Source organism: Salminus brasiliensis, chromosome 19, assembly GCF_030463535.1.
Source record: "Salminus brasiliensis chromosome 19, fSalBra1.hap2, whole genome shotgun sequence".
Classification (NCBI taxonomy): Eukaryota; Metazoa; Chordata; class Actinopteri; order Characiformes; family Bryconidae; genus Salminus; species Salminus brasiliensis.
In genome coordinates, this window is record NC_132896.1 from 26,389,436 (window position 1) to 26,405,296 (window position 15,861).

Genomic DNA, 15,861 nt, shown 5'->3' on the forward strand with positions numbered 1-15,861 from the left:
CGGTTCTTAGATGCTACTGATAAGTGCGTCAAACTTAGCGTGACGCTCCTTCCTGCGTGGTACAGCACAGCATATTGCTGGTGGTATTGTACAGAGTGGAGATGTGGGGTTTGGATTAGAGCTGGCCTGTATAGAGATTGGCTGATGATATTGGCTGATATTGACAGTGAAAAGTGTTGTTGATTGAATTATCGAATCATTTTGGCCGCAGCATTGCCAAGATTCAGGCTCATTATATTTTGACAGTATTTGAAGATTAGGCCTTAGGTAATAATGGCATCCTGTAGGTTTATCAGTATGAGCGGAAATCCCACTGATAATGTGCCAATAATTAGGGATGATGAAAACAGTGTAGTTTATATATTACAGAAAATATTGGCCTCATATGTATTGGCTTCTTTTAAGATTGTGATTTCTGTTTCACAGACTACAGACTACAAGACATCACCATGATGAAAACAACAAAAACATTGAATGTGCATCCGTACTTCATTTATGATGCTGTAAACCTGCTATAAAGTCCTTCTGTGAGGAGAATTCTCTAATCAACAGAAACCAACTAATTTGCTCAGGGATTTGGGAGCTCCATTCCCATGTTATTATAGTTAAGACTTATGAATTTTGATGATTTTTGAGTTTGTCAGTTCGATCACATTTAACAATTCACAGTTGACTAATCGGATGACTCAGTAAGCCACTGGTAATAATGGCCGTGTTCACGCAGCAGGTAAAGTGGTGCACATGCGCATAAGAGCAATGCTTTGCGTGAACTTTCAGTTTCATCTTCGCCAGCATCACAGGAGCTATCAAGCGAGTTCCAGTGGCTGGCAGCTGGGCTTATCTCTGAGAATGCGTTTGAGCTTGCTGTAAATAAGGGCATGTTATTCGGTCACGGCCACTTCTTTCGCGTTTCTTTTTTATTTTCTCTTGGCACACCAGCCACGTCCTCCTGTGACCGCGTTCGGCCGTTTCTTTAGAGATTTCTTCAAACATGGAGCGGTTGCGATATAAGCCTTCTGATTTAGTTTGAACAAAGACATCACACCAAATGTTTATGAGGTCTGTTACCGCACTGTCTACTCCCACACCTCTACTGAAAACCTCCCTCACTGCTGTCGTCCATTTTCCCTTCTCCTCAGGGCACATTTATAAAGAATGTCGAGCTGGATTTATGCCAAAGTTGCATGAAGCCCTATCTGGCTACTTAGACTGAGGCATTGATGTGCTGTGTATTGCGTATCTATAGGACTGAAAACTTTTTTGACATCAGTTTTGGGTCATTTTTTCTCTGCTGTGTGAACGAACGTAGCCAGTGTGACTTTGGTCGGGGGCCTAAAATGCCCAGATTATGTTTTACAAGCCCTTTAACAATCCTATGACATGGCCTTTGAAACACTCTGAATTTCCTTTTGTGGTGGGCTCATGTATCATTTGATGAGCAGTGCTCTGATCGGCACCGCTATGGATCACACAGAAGCCATCTAGCATAGCTTTGTTTTTAGCTATGCTATAGCTATGTCCTGAGCTATGGTGTTAGCTAGTGTTTGCTAGTGGACTGGTGTTTACAGATATTGTATGTGTAAATACAGTCAGTGAAGATTTGGGGAATTTTGCAGCTCTGTTTGGGTTATGTGAGATTTTCAGACACAGCAGTGTTTGAAGTTTACGGTTTGTCACCTCCATGTACCGAACTCTTCTTATTCACCTATGCCAGAGCAAATACAGTTTCACATTCTAGCACACCTTAATTTCTGTCCAGTGTTAAATTATACAGGAAAATGTCATTAGTTAACTAATTAAAATCATTATTACTAGCAGCTCCCTGATCTCGATCAACAGCTCGGATCTGACAAGCGAAGCTTGATTTGGATCGGACACGTTTGGAAAGTGAAGGGGGGAGAGCATATAATGACATGTACATACAGGAGAGCAGTCCCCTATTAGTCACTAATAACCCCTCTCAGCCTGTGCGTTATGCCTCTGCCCTTTATTTATGACCAGCCACAAGGCCAAGCCGGCGAGACAATCGATACTCTCAGGGCTCGATGAGAGCTGATTGGAGAGAACTCCAAGTTTTATTTTTTGCTCCACTCCAGCTGGAGCTCAAGATCTGCGTTGACCACTGCCCCTTTGGTCCCCCCCAACCCCCACCAATCACATGACATCACCCCCAGTGTTGCCACATGGGTGCCGTGAACCCGCTGTCGATTTTGAGAAATGGCAACTGTGCACTTTGCTCCTGTGCCATATTTATGGCATGAGGGCTACACTCCTGCAGATTAATACAGAAAGAACCAGCAGAGGTTGAATCACACTCCACTTCAATTTCATAATTCATCTTGGTAAATACAGCACAGCTGTGAGGCCATTAACATGGCCAATAATATTTTGCAGTGATTAGCCGGGCCAACGGTAAGTACAGCCTTTAATGTGCTTTTCGTGCCATTGACTTCTGATATGAGTGCAAAATAATGTAATATTTTTTGACATAAGCTGCCGTTTGACACGGTGTTGGTCATCATTTCCAAATGTCAGCAGTTAACGTACTAAATTAAGTGGAAGCTTAGTCAGATAGACTGTGCTGGTTGTTTTGATCACTAAAATAAAAAAAGTCAACAGCTTAAACGTGGGGGAGAGAAAATACAGAGAACAAGGTACACCTTAGCTTTGAAAGGGAAAAAACACAATATGTGCACGGGCTGTTCAGTATGCGATGGAGCAGTTTTCTGTGCTCAAGTGGGCTGTGGCCCTTTCTCTGGGACTCAGCTGAGGAGCCTCGCTCTCCCTCCTCGGCTGTTTGTTGAGGTAGATAAGTGTGTGTAGATGATGAGAGTCACATGTATGAGGCGGAGGAATATACTGGCAGGCTTTGAGCAAGGGGAAAAGTGTGGCGCCGTGATAAGTGCACCTCAAGGAACGTTCATATTGCTTCTAGCAGGTGGTTAGCACTCCTGCGACGGGGTGCTGATACATTATAAATCATTTGGAGTCATTTTCGGGAAGCAATATCCCAGCCTCTAAACTCCAGCTTTCTCCCTCCATTGTTATTCCAGACCCTGAGAGAGGCAGGCCAGGTCTGAGGGGGTCTTAAGCTTTAAGAACTGAGAATTGATCAGTGCTGCGTGGAGAAGGGTTCCACTCCACTGGGGACTCCCTTTGCTCCCCCACTGATTAGCATTTACAGTGCTGGGCGCCCACCGCCCATGCAGCATTTGCAAATGTGATCTTTCCAGAAGGGCCCAGAGAGCCTCGGCTGGAAATGTTATTTCGCACATCTCTGTCTATAAGGATCGAAGGAACTGGAAGGGGGTAGGTTAATATATTTGCTTGATGGAAGTCCTTTTATTCGTTCTCTGTGACTGATGGAAAGCGGGGAGACCCCCCCCCCTCATTTCACTACATCTTATACATACATTTCACTACAGCTGTGCATGGGTGATATGGAAGCCTTGCATAAGCAGCACATGTACAGCAGGCCTGATTCTCATGTAGACCTGCTCTTGATTGTGCAGATTGATGGCTGCATTAGGCCCACTGTCATATTTATGCGTGCTGGTTTATAGTGGCACAAAAAAGCACTCCCTAAGTCAATAAAAGTGAGTGAGTAAAGAAAGTAAAATAAAAAAACGAGAACGGAGTGGCCGACTGTCTGGGAATTGTCATTAATTTTCCTGTCCTCTTTTTTCTTTTTTTCTTTTTTTCCCCCTGCACAGGAGAGCAGATCTGACAAGAGAACCGGACAGTGAATGAGGACCCATCTGGATTGGAGTGGAATAGAGCGTGTGCGGGGGTTTTTTCCCCCTCCTTTTTTTCCGATCTGTGTAGCCCCTCCGATGTGGCCGACTACAAGAACAAGAGTCGAGGGACCGAAGGACAGAGACCTTGTGTGCTGAGGGGAGAGTGTGTCCAGAGTGTGAGTGCGCGTGAGTGTGCGTGTGTGTGTTGGCGTCTCTCGTTTCAACGGACCATGTGGCCTACGGCACGGAGGGACCGGATGTTCCCAGGCCATGGCACCTTCTGCCGTGGCCAGGGCGCCTCTCTGTGGATATGGATGTTTTTTTGCTGGGCTTTGGCGCTGGTCAGGGGACAGAGCTATTACCCTACGGTGAACACGCATTATGGGAAGCTCCGGGGAGTGCGGGTCCCGCTGCCCAGCGAGATCTTGGGACCCGTGGACCAGTACCTGGGCGTGCCCTACGCGGCGCCGCCCACCGGCGATAAGCGCTTCCTGCCCCCCGAGCCGCCCTCGTCCTGGTCGGGGATTAAGAACGCCACCCACTTTGCGCCTGTGTGCCCGCAAAACATCCACAACGCCGTGCCAGAGATCATGATGCCTATCTGGTTCACGTTTAACCTGGATATAGTTGCCACGTACATACAGGATCAAAACGAGGATTGTTTGTATCTAAACATCTATGTCCCAACCGAGGATGGTGAGTGTGTCGGGTATACAGGAGGCGCAAAGCAAACCTTCTATTTCCACTTCCTCTTTCTTCTGTGTCACCCTCTGTATTGTGTTTGGAGCATGACTACTTTGTCTGGCGCATGCTGTGTCTGTGTCCACCATCTCAAAAACCTCATCTTGACTTGATCTACCATGATGTCTTTCCATTACCTCTTCCCTTCCATGCCACTGTTATGGGTTCCTCTTTTGTGTCATTCAAGAGAAAGACAAAGTAAGCAAAAAATCAATCAATCATGCAAAAAAAAAAAAAAGATCTCTTAACACGAGAGCTCAGATTACAATCTGACACGAAGATTGGACTTAAAAATCTTGGTGCACCTTCCTCTCCTCGCTGTCTTGACTGTTCTGGGGGATTAGAGCTTAGCGATTAGCCTGCTTGGTGTGAGAATGATTCTTTTTTGTAGGGTTGGTGAACGATTCTGGAACACGAGAGGCCTGTGGCATCAGTCTTAGCCGTGTAAGACCCGTTACAGTCCTATTTTCCCTTCTCCTCCTCCTCCTCTTCCAAACTTGTTGTTTATGAGCTTCATTCAAATTCGCAACAAGCAAAGAACCATATCCGGGGGCAGTGGTTAGTAGCTCCAGTTAATAACCTAAAGATGCCGATCACAGGCTTTCTTTCATACATACTGCGGTTTCCCACGAGCAGACGAAATCTCAAGTCTGTTCCTTAAATTGAGGAACGCTTGTGAATATTTATGCTGATATGAATGTTTCTGCAGCAGGAGCTGAAACGACTCAAATGGCTTTGTAAACGCACAAGCCAACCCCGACCCCCCTCCTCGAACAGCACTCGTGCAAATGTTCGCTGCGCCAACAGCAAAGCAAGTCAAGCAGGAGACACGTAAGCATGCATTGCGACACAAGCGCCATGCATTTCTTGCAATACATGATGCACGCAATGCAGTGTGGAGAAGTCCAGCCAGTCTCCTTTATGGATGTAACGGGCCTTATGTAGAAGTGCATGTGAAAAAAATATGGGCTTCCTGTGTCCCAGGGTACAACAAATCCACATTTTGGAACTTTTCCTTCCAAAAAACATTAAAAACCTAGAAAAATATATAGATATGACAATACCCCAGTGAACTTTCTTGACAGGCACTTTTTTGTTGTTCTTGTTGTTCTTGATTGATCGAGGGAAAGGGGATGGGGAGTGAGGGAGGGAGGGAGGGGGAAGGGGGCTCAGACCAATTGTTGCATGTTCTCCTCCCAATTTTCTTGCGGAGCCTTCTGTTATTTTGGAGTTTTTTCCATTCATTTTACAGTCAAAAGAATATCCAAGGAATGTGCCAGAAAACCCAACAAGAAAATATGTAGGAAAGGAGGTATGTAAGCAAGCCAACATGGGAGCGAAAAACAGAAGAGAGCGACTGGTACGTCCTCTCTAAAGTCAGCGCCATAACTCCCCGTCGTCCTCGGAGTCCGAGTCCTAATTGGAACGGGCAACATGGAAATTGCAGTGCAGATGAATTATGTCTGTATGTTTGTGATGTGATGTGTGAACAAGCTCGTAAAGCAGGAGAGAGCTGTTCTGAAATGTCTGTGACTTTAAGCGAGCATGAGAGTATATGTTTTGTGGCGTAGCTGCCTGGTGTTGCTCACACCTTTATGTCGATTTATTTCAACAGAATATATATTTTTTTATTTTACACACGTTCTGCAGTGAGGAATTCCGCTTGAAATTAATCATGGTTGATTATTAATGCTCAGGGGCCGCTTACAGTAATTTAATACTTTTATGCTCCTAAGAATCCTGAGAAATGTTACATGGGTGCTTGAACCATTTAATTGTACCTTCAAATTGTTCTGCTTATTCTGTGTTTTTTTCTCTCTTGCTTTTTTTTTTTTTTTTTACAAAAGTGAAGGCACTAACAAATCACAATGCTCATCATAGTCTGTGATAATGTATGGTTCCTCATGTGAAATTAATTAATGATATATTCCAAAATGTTTACAATGGATTTAATAACTAAGCAGATCCAGGTATACATCATATGTTACACTGTATGTTGAAACATATTCAGACAGGCCTTTAAATTAGTCACATCAGCTATTTTAAATTTGCACAGATGTTGACACAGATGTTCAGTTCCGATCACATATATACAGTCATTTCAGAATATCAGCTTCACTTAAGCATATAGGAGCACTGTGTAGTTCTGTAATTACAGACTGTAGCGTCTTCTTCTCTGCAAACTGTATTAGCCTTCTTTATTCCTGTTTTTTGATGATCAGGACCCCGTCAAACCAAACACAGAGCAGGTATTATTTAGGTAGTTGGTCATCTTCAGCACTGCTGTGACACTGATGTGGCGGTGAGTTTGTTAAAGGTAAAGGTAAAGGTAAAGGTGCACGTATTTGTCACTGTACTATGCACAGCGAAATGTGTTCTCCGCATTTAACCTATCTGTGGTAGTGAACACACACACACACACACACACACACACACACACACACTACTGAATTAGGGGCAGTGAGTACACACACACCCAGAGCGGTGGGCAGTCAACTCCATGTGTGTGTTGTGCTGGTGATACACGTAGATTAGACGCAGCAGTGCTGCTGGAGTTTTTAAACACTTTTTCTGTCCACCTTATATATGACACTTCTACCTAGTTGGTCCACCCTGCAGATGTAAAGTCAGAGACAGAAGCTTTCCAATCTGTTGCTGCAGTTTGTGTTGCTCATCCTCTAGTCCTTCATCAGTGGTCACAGGACGCTGCCCACAGGACACTGTATGCTGGATATTTCTGGTTGGTGGACTATTCTCAGTTCAGCTGTGACGCTGAGCCGTTTAAAAACTCCAGCAGCACTGCTGCGTCTGATCCACTCATATCAGTGTGACACACATTACTAACGCACCACCATTATGTCAGTGTCTGAGAATGACCCACTACCAAATACTACCTGCTCTGTGGTGGTCCTGTGAGGTGCTGACCATTGAAGAACAGGGTGAAAGGAGGCTAACAAAGTATGCAGAGAAACAGATGAACTGCAGTCTGTAATTACAGAACTACAGAGCGCTCCTATATGGCAAGTGGAGCTGATATAGTGGGATGAGAGTGGCATGCAAAATTTTGGATACATTAAGATGAAATTTAATTTACAGTGAATAGCTAGGCAAGTAAGCATGAGTTTGGTCAGTAAGATAGATAGATAGACTAATACAATCATTAAAAAATGAAGAATTTAAAAAAGTTACACCCACTATGGCAAATATCACAGCTTGTAAATGTTTTTTTTTGTAGCCAGCTAGCTCAAAAGTTTTTCAGTTCTTGTTTTGGGGGATTATTTCTCCTGTTATTTCCTGCAAAAGTCATCTAGTTCAGTGAAATTCTTGGGCTTTCTTGCATTCACTGCTGTTTTGAGGTCAGATTTTCACAGATTGAGGTGTGTTTAGGATATTTACGCTAATATTTAATTAATTCCTTCCTTCTCTTTACCAGTGAAATGTTGTCTATGCCACTGGCTGCCACACAAGCCCAACACATGATTGATCCACCCGCATGCTGAACAGTTGGAGAGGTGTTCTTACATTGCGGACAGACATTTTAACCTTTATAACTTTATAAGTCCACAGAAACTATTAAAGACAGTCAACTACTGTTAGCAAAACTCAGCCAATTCTACACAAATGCATATTCCAGTTATTTCTCCTCCAATGATGAAGCAAACATTAATAAAATAGCTTGTGTGGTAGTTATTGTTATCATCACATAATCAAATCTGATATAACTGAGCACAGGACAGCCTAGTTATCAGCAATGTCAGAGACACAGTGTTCCTGAAGCACGCTTATCACACAGGAACCAGCGTTAACCATGTTGACCCTGTGCTGCAGTCTCTCTCTCACTACATGCATTTGCTTTCAACCAAGCAATTTAAATGGAGAGCTCAAATGTCATCATGTCAACTAATCAATAACAAGATTCGTTGGCAACAGGTTTTTTTTTATTATTGACGTTATTGATAATGTCAGTTAGTTGTTACAGACCCAATATGAAGAGTATGGACATTGCGCTCAGAGCAAACACCCTGCTAAAGCAGCACTGCAGAAATGTCAATGGCTATCCCTGTTAGTCATTTGAAAAGCAAAAACTATAAATAAGTAACTGACTTGGTTCAGCCGTGGCGCCTGAAGTAGCATCGATTACAAATAAATTGGAAAACCTCTGGGATTTCAGCTCAGCCGCAAGGTCAATAAGTGTCACTCCTTCTTCTTTTAGAAACCCTCTTCATACCTTCTTCCTTTCCTACCGAAAAGATGATGAAGCAGCGTTTGAAAATAACATTTAAAAATAACTCTCTTATCAGTATCTTGTTAATTCTATGCCAAAGGAATTTCCCCTGACTTTAATATTTCAGCGTTTTCCACTTCAGCTGGGTCAGAGATGTTCTTTTGTCACTGTGTCCTCTCTTGTAAAAGATTGTCAAATGATCCTGCACCAGTATTTACACCAAGAAATGCCAATCTTCGTCTAGCTCTTGCACAGATTCACGCTGTGGGCAACCTCTTAACACCCAGCCAAATGCCATCATAGATAATGACTGTAACACAGGCTCGCAGCATTCTGAATTCAACTTATTAAAGGGATTTGTCTACATGTGACAGTGTGTGTGTGTGTGTGTGTGCGTGCGTGTGTGTATAGCAGCACAGTTGATTAATTCACACATTAAGTGGATCACTGCAGCCCTCTCAATCAGCAATCTGATGGGGAAATAATCGGAAGGGAGTGATACGTTCCATGCAGAATTTTTCTTACACGGTTAATATTTAAACAGTGTTGTTCGCCTAAACCAATTTGAACCTAGACAAGCCTTGAGGCTGCGAAGCCTGTGAATGACTCTTTGCTGAAGAAAGAGAAGTTTGTTTCATTTATATCTATTTGGTGTAATTATCCATATTATGAATCAATGCTTACTTTTGATGTATTTGAGTAATATAATCTAACATGGCTACCCCAGGGTGCCACGCCATAGGCTTTAAATGGCTTGTAAATAGGTTTCTTTGAAATGCAAAAAACCAATGGAGAAAAAAAAGTCAGCCAATCATTTTGTTGAAAAAGAGCGTGATTACATTTGCCAGTAATGTGCACACATTTCTATTGCCCGACATTAGCAAACATGCAATCTTGGTCTAGTGATGAGACTGCGCAGAAAATTAATTACATTGTCTTAATTAAATAAAACCGTGCAAATGTTCTGAAAGGCTCTTCTAGAAAGGATGCATGCAGAGTACTGTCAGGCTAAATGGAACACTTTCTCCAACTGAATTCTACTCTCACGATCCTTATTGGGCTAGATAAAGAAATGAAAACTGGCGTTATAAGTGGTTGAAATAGAGGAACCGATATCTTGAGGCTATTGGCCGCTTTTTCAATGCAAGGCTGAACGATTCTAAGCACGGAGGGTAACCGTTCTGGTGGCTTTTCCACATGGACATGGGCTGGGCCCGGTTTTCTCAGTGTGGTTGGGGCACAGATCTCTAATGGAGTGGAGATCCACTGATTGGATCCATATTTGCATCCTGTGTCTTTATGTTTCCTGTACAGAAATGGTGGAGACTGTATCTAGGAAGTGCATTGATCATTAGTGTGTCGGCAAGTGAACATTAGTGTTCTATAGCATAGCAAGTTTTAGAATGCTACCACATTCGGAAGTGGTCAGAGACGGATCTCGTTCACATTTAATACAAGTGTTAATGCAATGTGTTTCCCGTGATCGGATTCCGCTAGGCAAGCGGAAATAAGTCAGTCAGAAAAAGCGTTAACACAAGTAATTATTACTGTGGATCTTGGCTTCTATCTCCCTAGCTCTCTCTCTCTCTCTCTCTCTCTCTCTCTCTCTCTCTCTCTCTCTCTCTGTCTCTCTCCATTTTTAATACCATGTAGCTGCTCTGTGCACTGTGTGAATAATTCTAGATGATGAGACCAAAAGAAATGCTCTAAATTATATAAAGTATATAAATGATATATATATAAATTACTTTAGATATAAATATATATAAAGTAATATATATATATATATATATATATATATATATATAGTATAAAATATAAAGTATATATAATTTAATAATTTTATCAATAGTTTATATACTTTATATATAATATTAACTCTTTACATGAACTTCCATTCAAAGTTAAGGACATATTTGCCTTCTCCTGTAAAGTCGCTTTTTTGCAGATACATGCTTTTTTCATTGGACGTCGAAATTCAGATACTATCCAGATACAACACGCATGTTAACGCCAGGTGTAAACAGGCCCATTGTGATTAAATCCCTGAAACCATATTCGATTGAAAGGTGGTCAGATGGCTCTTGATGGAACAGATGGAACTGAAGTGTGAGGGGAATGCATTTTCTATACTGGCATGCAATTACTTAAGCACTGCAGTTTTCCACAAATTAAGCTGAATGTTGTTACAAAAGAGTAGTTTTCTGTATCAGTGAAAACAGCTGCAGTGTTTTCCCCACCAAAAAGGACTGCCGTGGCGCCGGCCCCTGTGTAAGCCACAGGAACTGCCTGAGTCTTTTCCTCCACCAGTGCAGACGATTAGTTGCCTGTTTTAAATAGTTTCTTCAGAAATCTGGCAGCATGTAATAATAAAAAATGTGCTTTTTACTTAAGAAGGTAAAAACTCATTTCATCTGGGCATGCACTGTAGTGAACAGTGTAAATGGAATTCAGACAAGGAAAACTTGGAAACCTTGGATGTTGAAAAGTACATCCCTGTGGTGGACCAGTGCTGTGAGCTCTGTACAAATCTGCGGCTAGTCAGTAGTGTCAGCTGAATGATCAAGGCAACGAATGCAGTATCCTTAGCCCTCCCTGGAGGAGTTGCTTCCTACATGCTTGATGTAGAGCATGCTGAAGAGCGGCTTAGATTTCCCTTTTTCCGTGTTGGCGATGTACTCCGTTGTGCCATTTGATAATGAGGGAAGGCTGGTTTTATGAATCTAGACTAAGCTTACTTAAAAATCCTGGTAAAGCTACACTCTTCCCCAAAAGCTACTTGGAGATATGCTGTAGCTAAAACCTTTCAATGGATAGTTCTTTAAAGCAGATTTGGGGACTACCTGTGAAGAACCTTTGCGTAATTCCTATAAACATAAGACTAAGCAAAGAACTAGAGATGGACGGATTGTCGGACGATTTTCAGCCCAGTTTTGTGATCGGCCGATAAATTAGCCAATCTTGTGAGCAGGTCAGATCATATGATCCATATTTTGTATGTTTCTGTAGTGTTGTGCGAGGTCATAAGAACGGCTGCATAAGCCCATTAAAGACAGTGTTAAAAACGGGCGACAGAATACAGACCACTAACTACACAGTGTGGTTTTGCATGGTCATTCACAGGCTCTCGCAGCGGGTGCTCAGAGATTGACAATGTTTTAAATGTGGTTGATTCCAAAAAACAAAATACATTTCATGTTCAGAGACAATGCATGGAGCATTCCCAGGTTTGGCTTGAAAGGTTCATATGGCATCCAGCCCAGCTCTCGGTTGGTATTGGCATCGGAATCGACTTGATTGGATCATCTGTACCAAGAGCCGTTTAGGACCCTTTGAGGGTGTAGGGTGGACTGCAGTGTAAAATAAGAGTGTAAAATTGAATCTTAACCACAGAATCAAAAATGGTATCAAATCTGATCGTTCTGCCTCTAGTGTACAAGGAAAACCTCAGACCATGGAATCAGATTTGAGATATAAGACAAAAAGGCTTCAGGTCTTGGGAAAAACAGCTCTCAGCTCTCAGGCAAAGCTGCATAAGGCTAAAACAAATGGACGGACAGTACAGTGTGTGTAATGTCCACAATACCATTCTTTTCTACTAGATTCATTTCTGTGACTGTTTTCCCTTGTGTCCGCTTTAGGCTTGGTTGGATCTGCATCTGTACCAAGAGCCGTTTAGGACCCTTTTAGGGTGTAGAACTGGGCTGGAGTTTGGTTGAGGCTAGTTCAGATAGTCTGCAGTTTCAGTGCTGAAGTTCTCGTGACCACTCTTCTTTTGACCGTTAGCACCGTTAGTGTTATTTCTGCCAAAATTAAAGCTCTATTGAAAAAACAATTCGAGGTCTTAGGATAATACATGGGATTGTAAGCGGTCCTAATAACTAATCATTTCAAAATGACACTAAATGAAAATAATAGACAACATGAATTAGCTTACATGATTTATTTCAATGAAAGTGATCCAGCCTTGCACTGAAAAGCATGATAGATTGCCAGTGGGGCTGCAGTCATCAATAGTGGCATTATTGTCTTTAGCTTGTAGCTTTATCTTTTGATCCATGGAAAGAAAGGCTCTATTAGTTTCAGTGCAGTAACCTGTAATCTCATGTAAATTCTGACAAATTAGCATGATATAAAACCAGCGGTAACAGTTGCCAAGCAACAATAACTCATCAGCTATCCGAGCCCGTTGATCATCCTTTTGAATCTACCTTGGTCTATTTCAATCTAATTGGCCCTGGGGGCTCACAAAGAAAATACACTGATGAAATATGACTAAAAAAAAAACAAAGCCACCTTACGTTTTGAGTGGGAAGAAAGGGACAGAGGGATGGCAGGATAGAAAAACACAGGCCGCAATTTGCTTGAGCGCAGTCACAACAGTAATGATAGGTCTTGCTGTGAGTAAACTGCACTGAAGTTCATCTAATCGCTCCCTTGGCGTAACATTCCACTCGGCACACAGCGTTGGCTACCATGCTCGATGGAGGCCCTTTTGGGCCCACCAGTTGGAAAGTGATGATTATGTCGAATCTCCAAGATCTCTAAGGTTGCTTGTACTGACAAAGCGTCAGTGTAGCTTAAAACAACCCGGTGTGTCCAGGTGAACAAAGTGCCTTGGTCAGAATGTCTCTTAGTCAGAGCAGTATTGCTCCTCCATAACTGATGTTTCTTATGTAGGCCTGTGCCTGGTAACAGTGACTCTAATATGGCACAAACATCTAAATCTTGGCCTTATCATTGGGGGGATCAGGGGTTTAATCCCTGGCCATGGCCAGGAGTCATAAGGGTGTTTTCACATTAGCATTTTTCACTGCAGGTGTGGAAGCTATCTTTAGCTATCTGTTGGATTGCCTGATTGCTATTTTTTTTTCACGTGACTGCTTCAGCTTATCGCCTGCATGGCTAAAAACCTCCTCTTATGTAGGTGTTACTGCATGGTGAAACACCATGACTGGAGAAAAGTGCTGTTCTGTGCCATCTGAGTGTTTGCATTCAAGGAAAATAGGGAAACATGAGAAACGAATGAACATAGTGTGCAGAAAAGTGACATTTGAAGTTGCGCAATCAGTCTATGATTCGTATGGAATTCGAAGCAATGCTAATAAGCCCCTCCCCCAAACAAGCCCAGAATCAGCCCTGGGTGCGGACTTGTAAATTCGGGACATGTGTTAAAATGCCCTAAAAGAAAGCATAATTTAGCTTGCTGGTTGGCCACTCAGCATAGTACTAAGCAATGTAGGCATCTGAGCTGACGTAACAGAATTGGCAGTTAACATTCTTCTCCAAGCATGTTGACCTTGTGTTTGCGGCAGTTTGAAAAGATGGTGGAAGCGAGCATTAGCTTTCTCCATCCCGCTGCTGGTGTTATTGTGTGAAATAGCAGATGGAAATTGGCCAGGAAAAATTTGACGAAAAATGAGTGGGGAAAACCCTGCATTCACAAAGTTTGGTTACTTATTTCTTGCAAACCTTAGCAAGCACAATAAGAGTGTAAAATTGAATCTTAGCCTCAGAATCAAAAATGGTATCAAATCTGATCGTTCTGCCTCTAGTGTAAAAGGAAAACCTCAGACCATGGAATCAGATTTGAGATATAAGACAAAAAGGCTTCAGGTCTTGGGAAAAACAGCTCTCAGCTCTCTTACAGTCAGACATAAGGCAAAGCAGCATTAGGCTAAAACAAATGGACGGACAGTACAGTGTGTGTAATGTCCACAATTCCATTCTTTTCTACTAGATTCATTTCTGACTTTCTGACTTAGCGCACACCTCATACCTCATACCGTCTCAGATTAACCATTTACCGCCGTCATTTTCCCCAAGGTTATCTAATTGAGAGGCGTCTGTTACCAACACAGGCCTATTATTGATCTACTGAGTACATTAAAAGGCACTTTGTCTATATATGCTGGTACTGGAACAAATACGTCCAAGTGACAGTATGATAAATGATGTCATATTATTTCACAATATGCTTTTCTGAGCCGATTGTGGATAAGGAACACTGACCAGCCGCATGCTTTATATAAGGAGAGGAACATTAGTCCTGTTTAACTGGATTTAGTGCAGCGCAGTGTAATGTTGAATAGAAGCGATCTGATACTACTGGAGCACATTTCTAACCATTCTAACCAAAGTTCAACCATCCTACAATGTATAATGTATTGTAAAGATATGTCTAAGTATCATAATGCTATGTTTTTACCACCCTGTTATTTACTGCTTTAAGAGAAGTGAATGCAGCCACTCAGAGCTGTCAGCAAGTTCACCTCTCCTGGCTCAGATCAGGTTTGCACTGAGGATCATTTATCATTTCACTTTAATCGCTACTGGAATGTGTGTGTGTGTGTGTGTTTAAGGATTATATCAATAGCGTTCCCTAAAATCCAATGTAAAAGGATGGCATTTGCTTTAATGAAGCCTATTTTTCATTTGTTTGCTGCACATTTGCTATGTAAACATTGGTATTAGAGATGTGTCTTTAGGGAGCTATTGTTTCTCATGTTTCAAGTGGGTGCTGACACAAGAAAAGGCCTTATTAGCTCAGAAACCTCAATACAATTTATGCTTCAGAACATTTCTTCGGTTTAATTGTTTGTTCTGATCGTACCGAATTCCCCGCTCTCAGTGATCTCATTTACATAGTGTTCGGCGTGCCGGGTGTGAAGAAGCTCTTTCGCTGGGAAATAACGCTCCTAACGTCACGGCCTAAAGCTGCGGATTGTAGCCGCAGCGGAAAAGTTGTCATCTTGCAGCAGATCACATCAGATTGCTGGCGTGATGGAAAAACCGAAGTGTCCCAAATCTCTGCTAGGCTAAGCAATAACGTAGCATGGAAATGGTTTGGGTAGCTCGCTTGATCCAGCTCTGGAGGAAAAGTGGGAGCAGGCTTGTGTATGTGGGTGATCCTTCAATTAGTGTAACTTTTATGTCCATAGGTTATAAATTCATGCTGGAAATATATAATATAGATATAGATAAAATTCCTGTTTTTGAAAAGATGATAAAAAGAGCCCCCAATTGAAGCAGCACCCTTACATGGGTGAATATGCGTTAATGTGTGTTGTGGAACTGCAGGCTAGAGAAGCAGCAGCAAAGCAGTGTTTTGCAGGATAATGGATGAAGACCAGGGTTGGCGATGAGCGTGGTGGTGGG

At 42.3% G+C, this 15,861-nt stretch overlaps 1 protein-coding gene across 3 annotated transcripts in view; it reads left to right on the forward strand.

Annotated features, from left to right (window-relative positions):
• nlgn3a (neuroligin 3a) overlaps positions 1 to 15,861 on the forward strand; it is a 198,791-nt gene that overhangs the window by 49,738 nt on the left and 133,192 nt on the right. For 2 of the 3 annotated variants that reach the window (XM_072662981.1, XM_072662982.1), the window contains exon 2: positions 3,714 to 4,433. In XM_072662981.1, coding sequence (XP_072519082.1) covers positions 3,968 to 4,433 — 466 coding nt within the window. In that variant the 5' untranslated portion in view covers positions 3,714 to 3,967. Of the gene's footprint in view, positions 1 to 3,713; positions 4,434 to 5,730; positions 5,791 to 15,861 lie in introns of all 3 variants that reach the window. The other variant, XM_072662980.1, reaches the window with a different exon arrangement.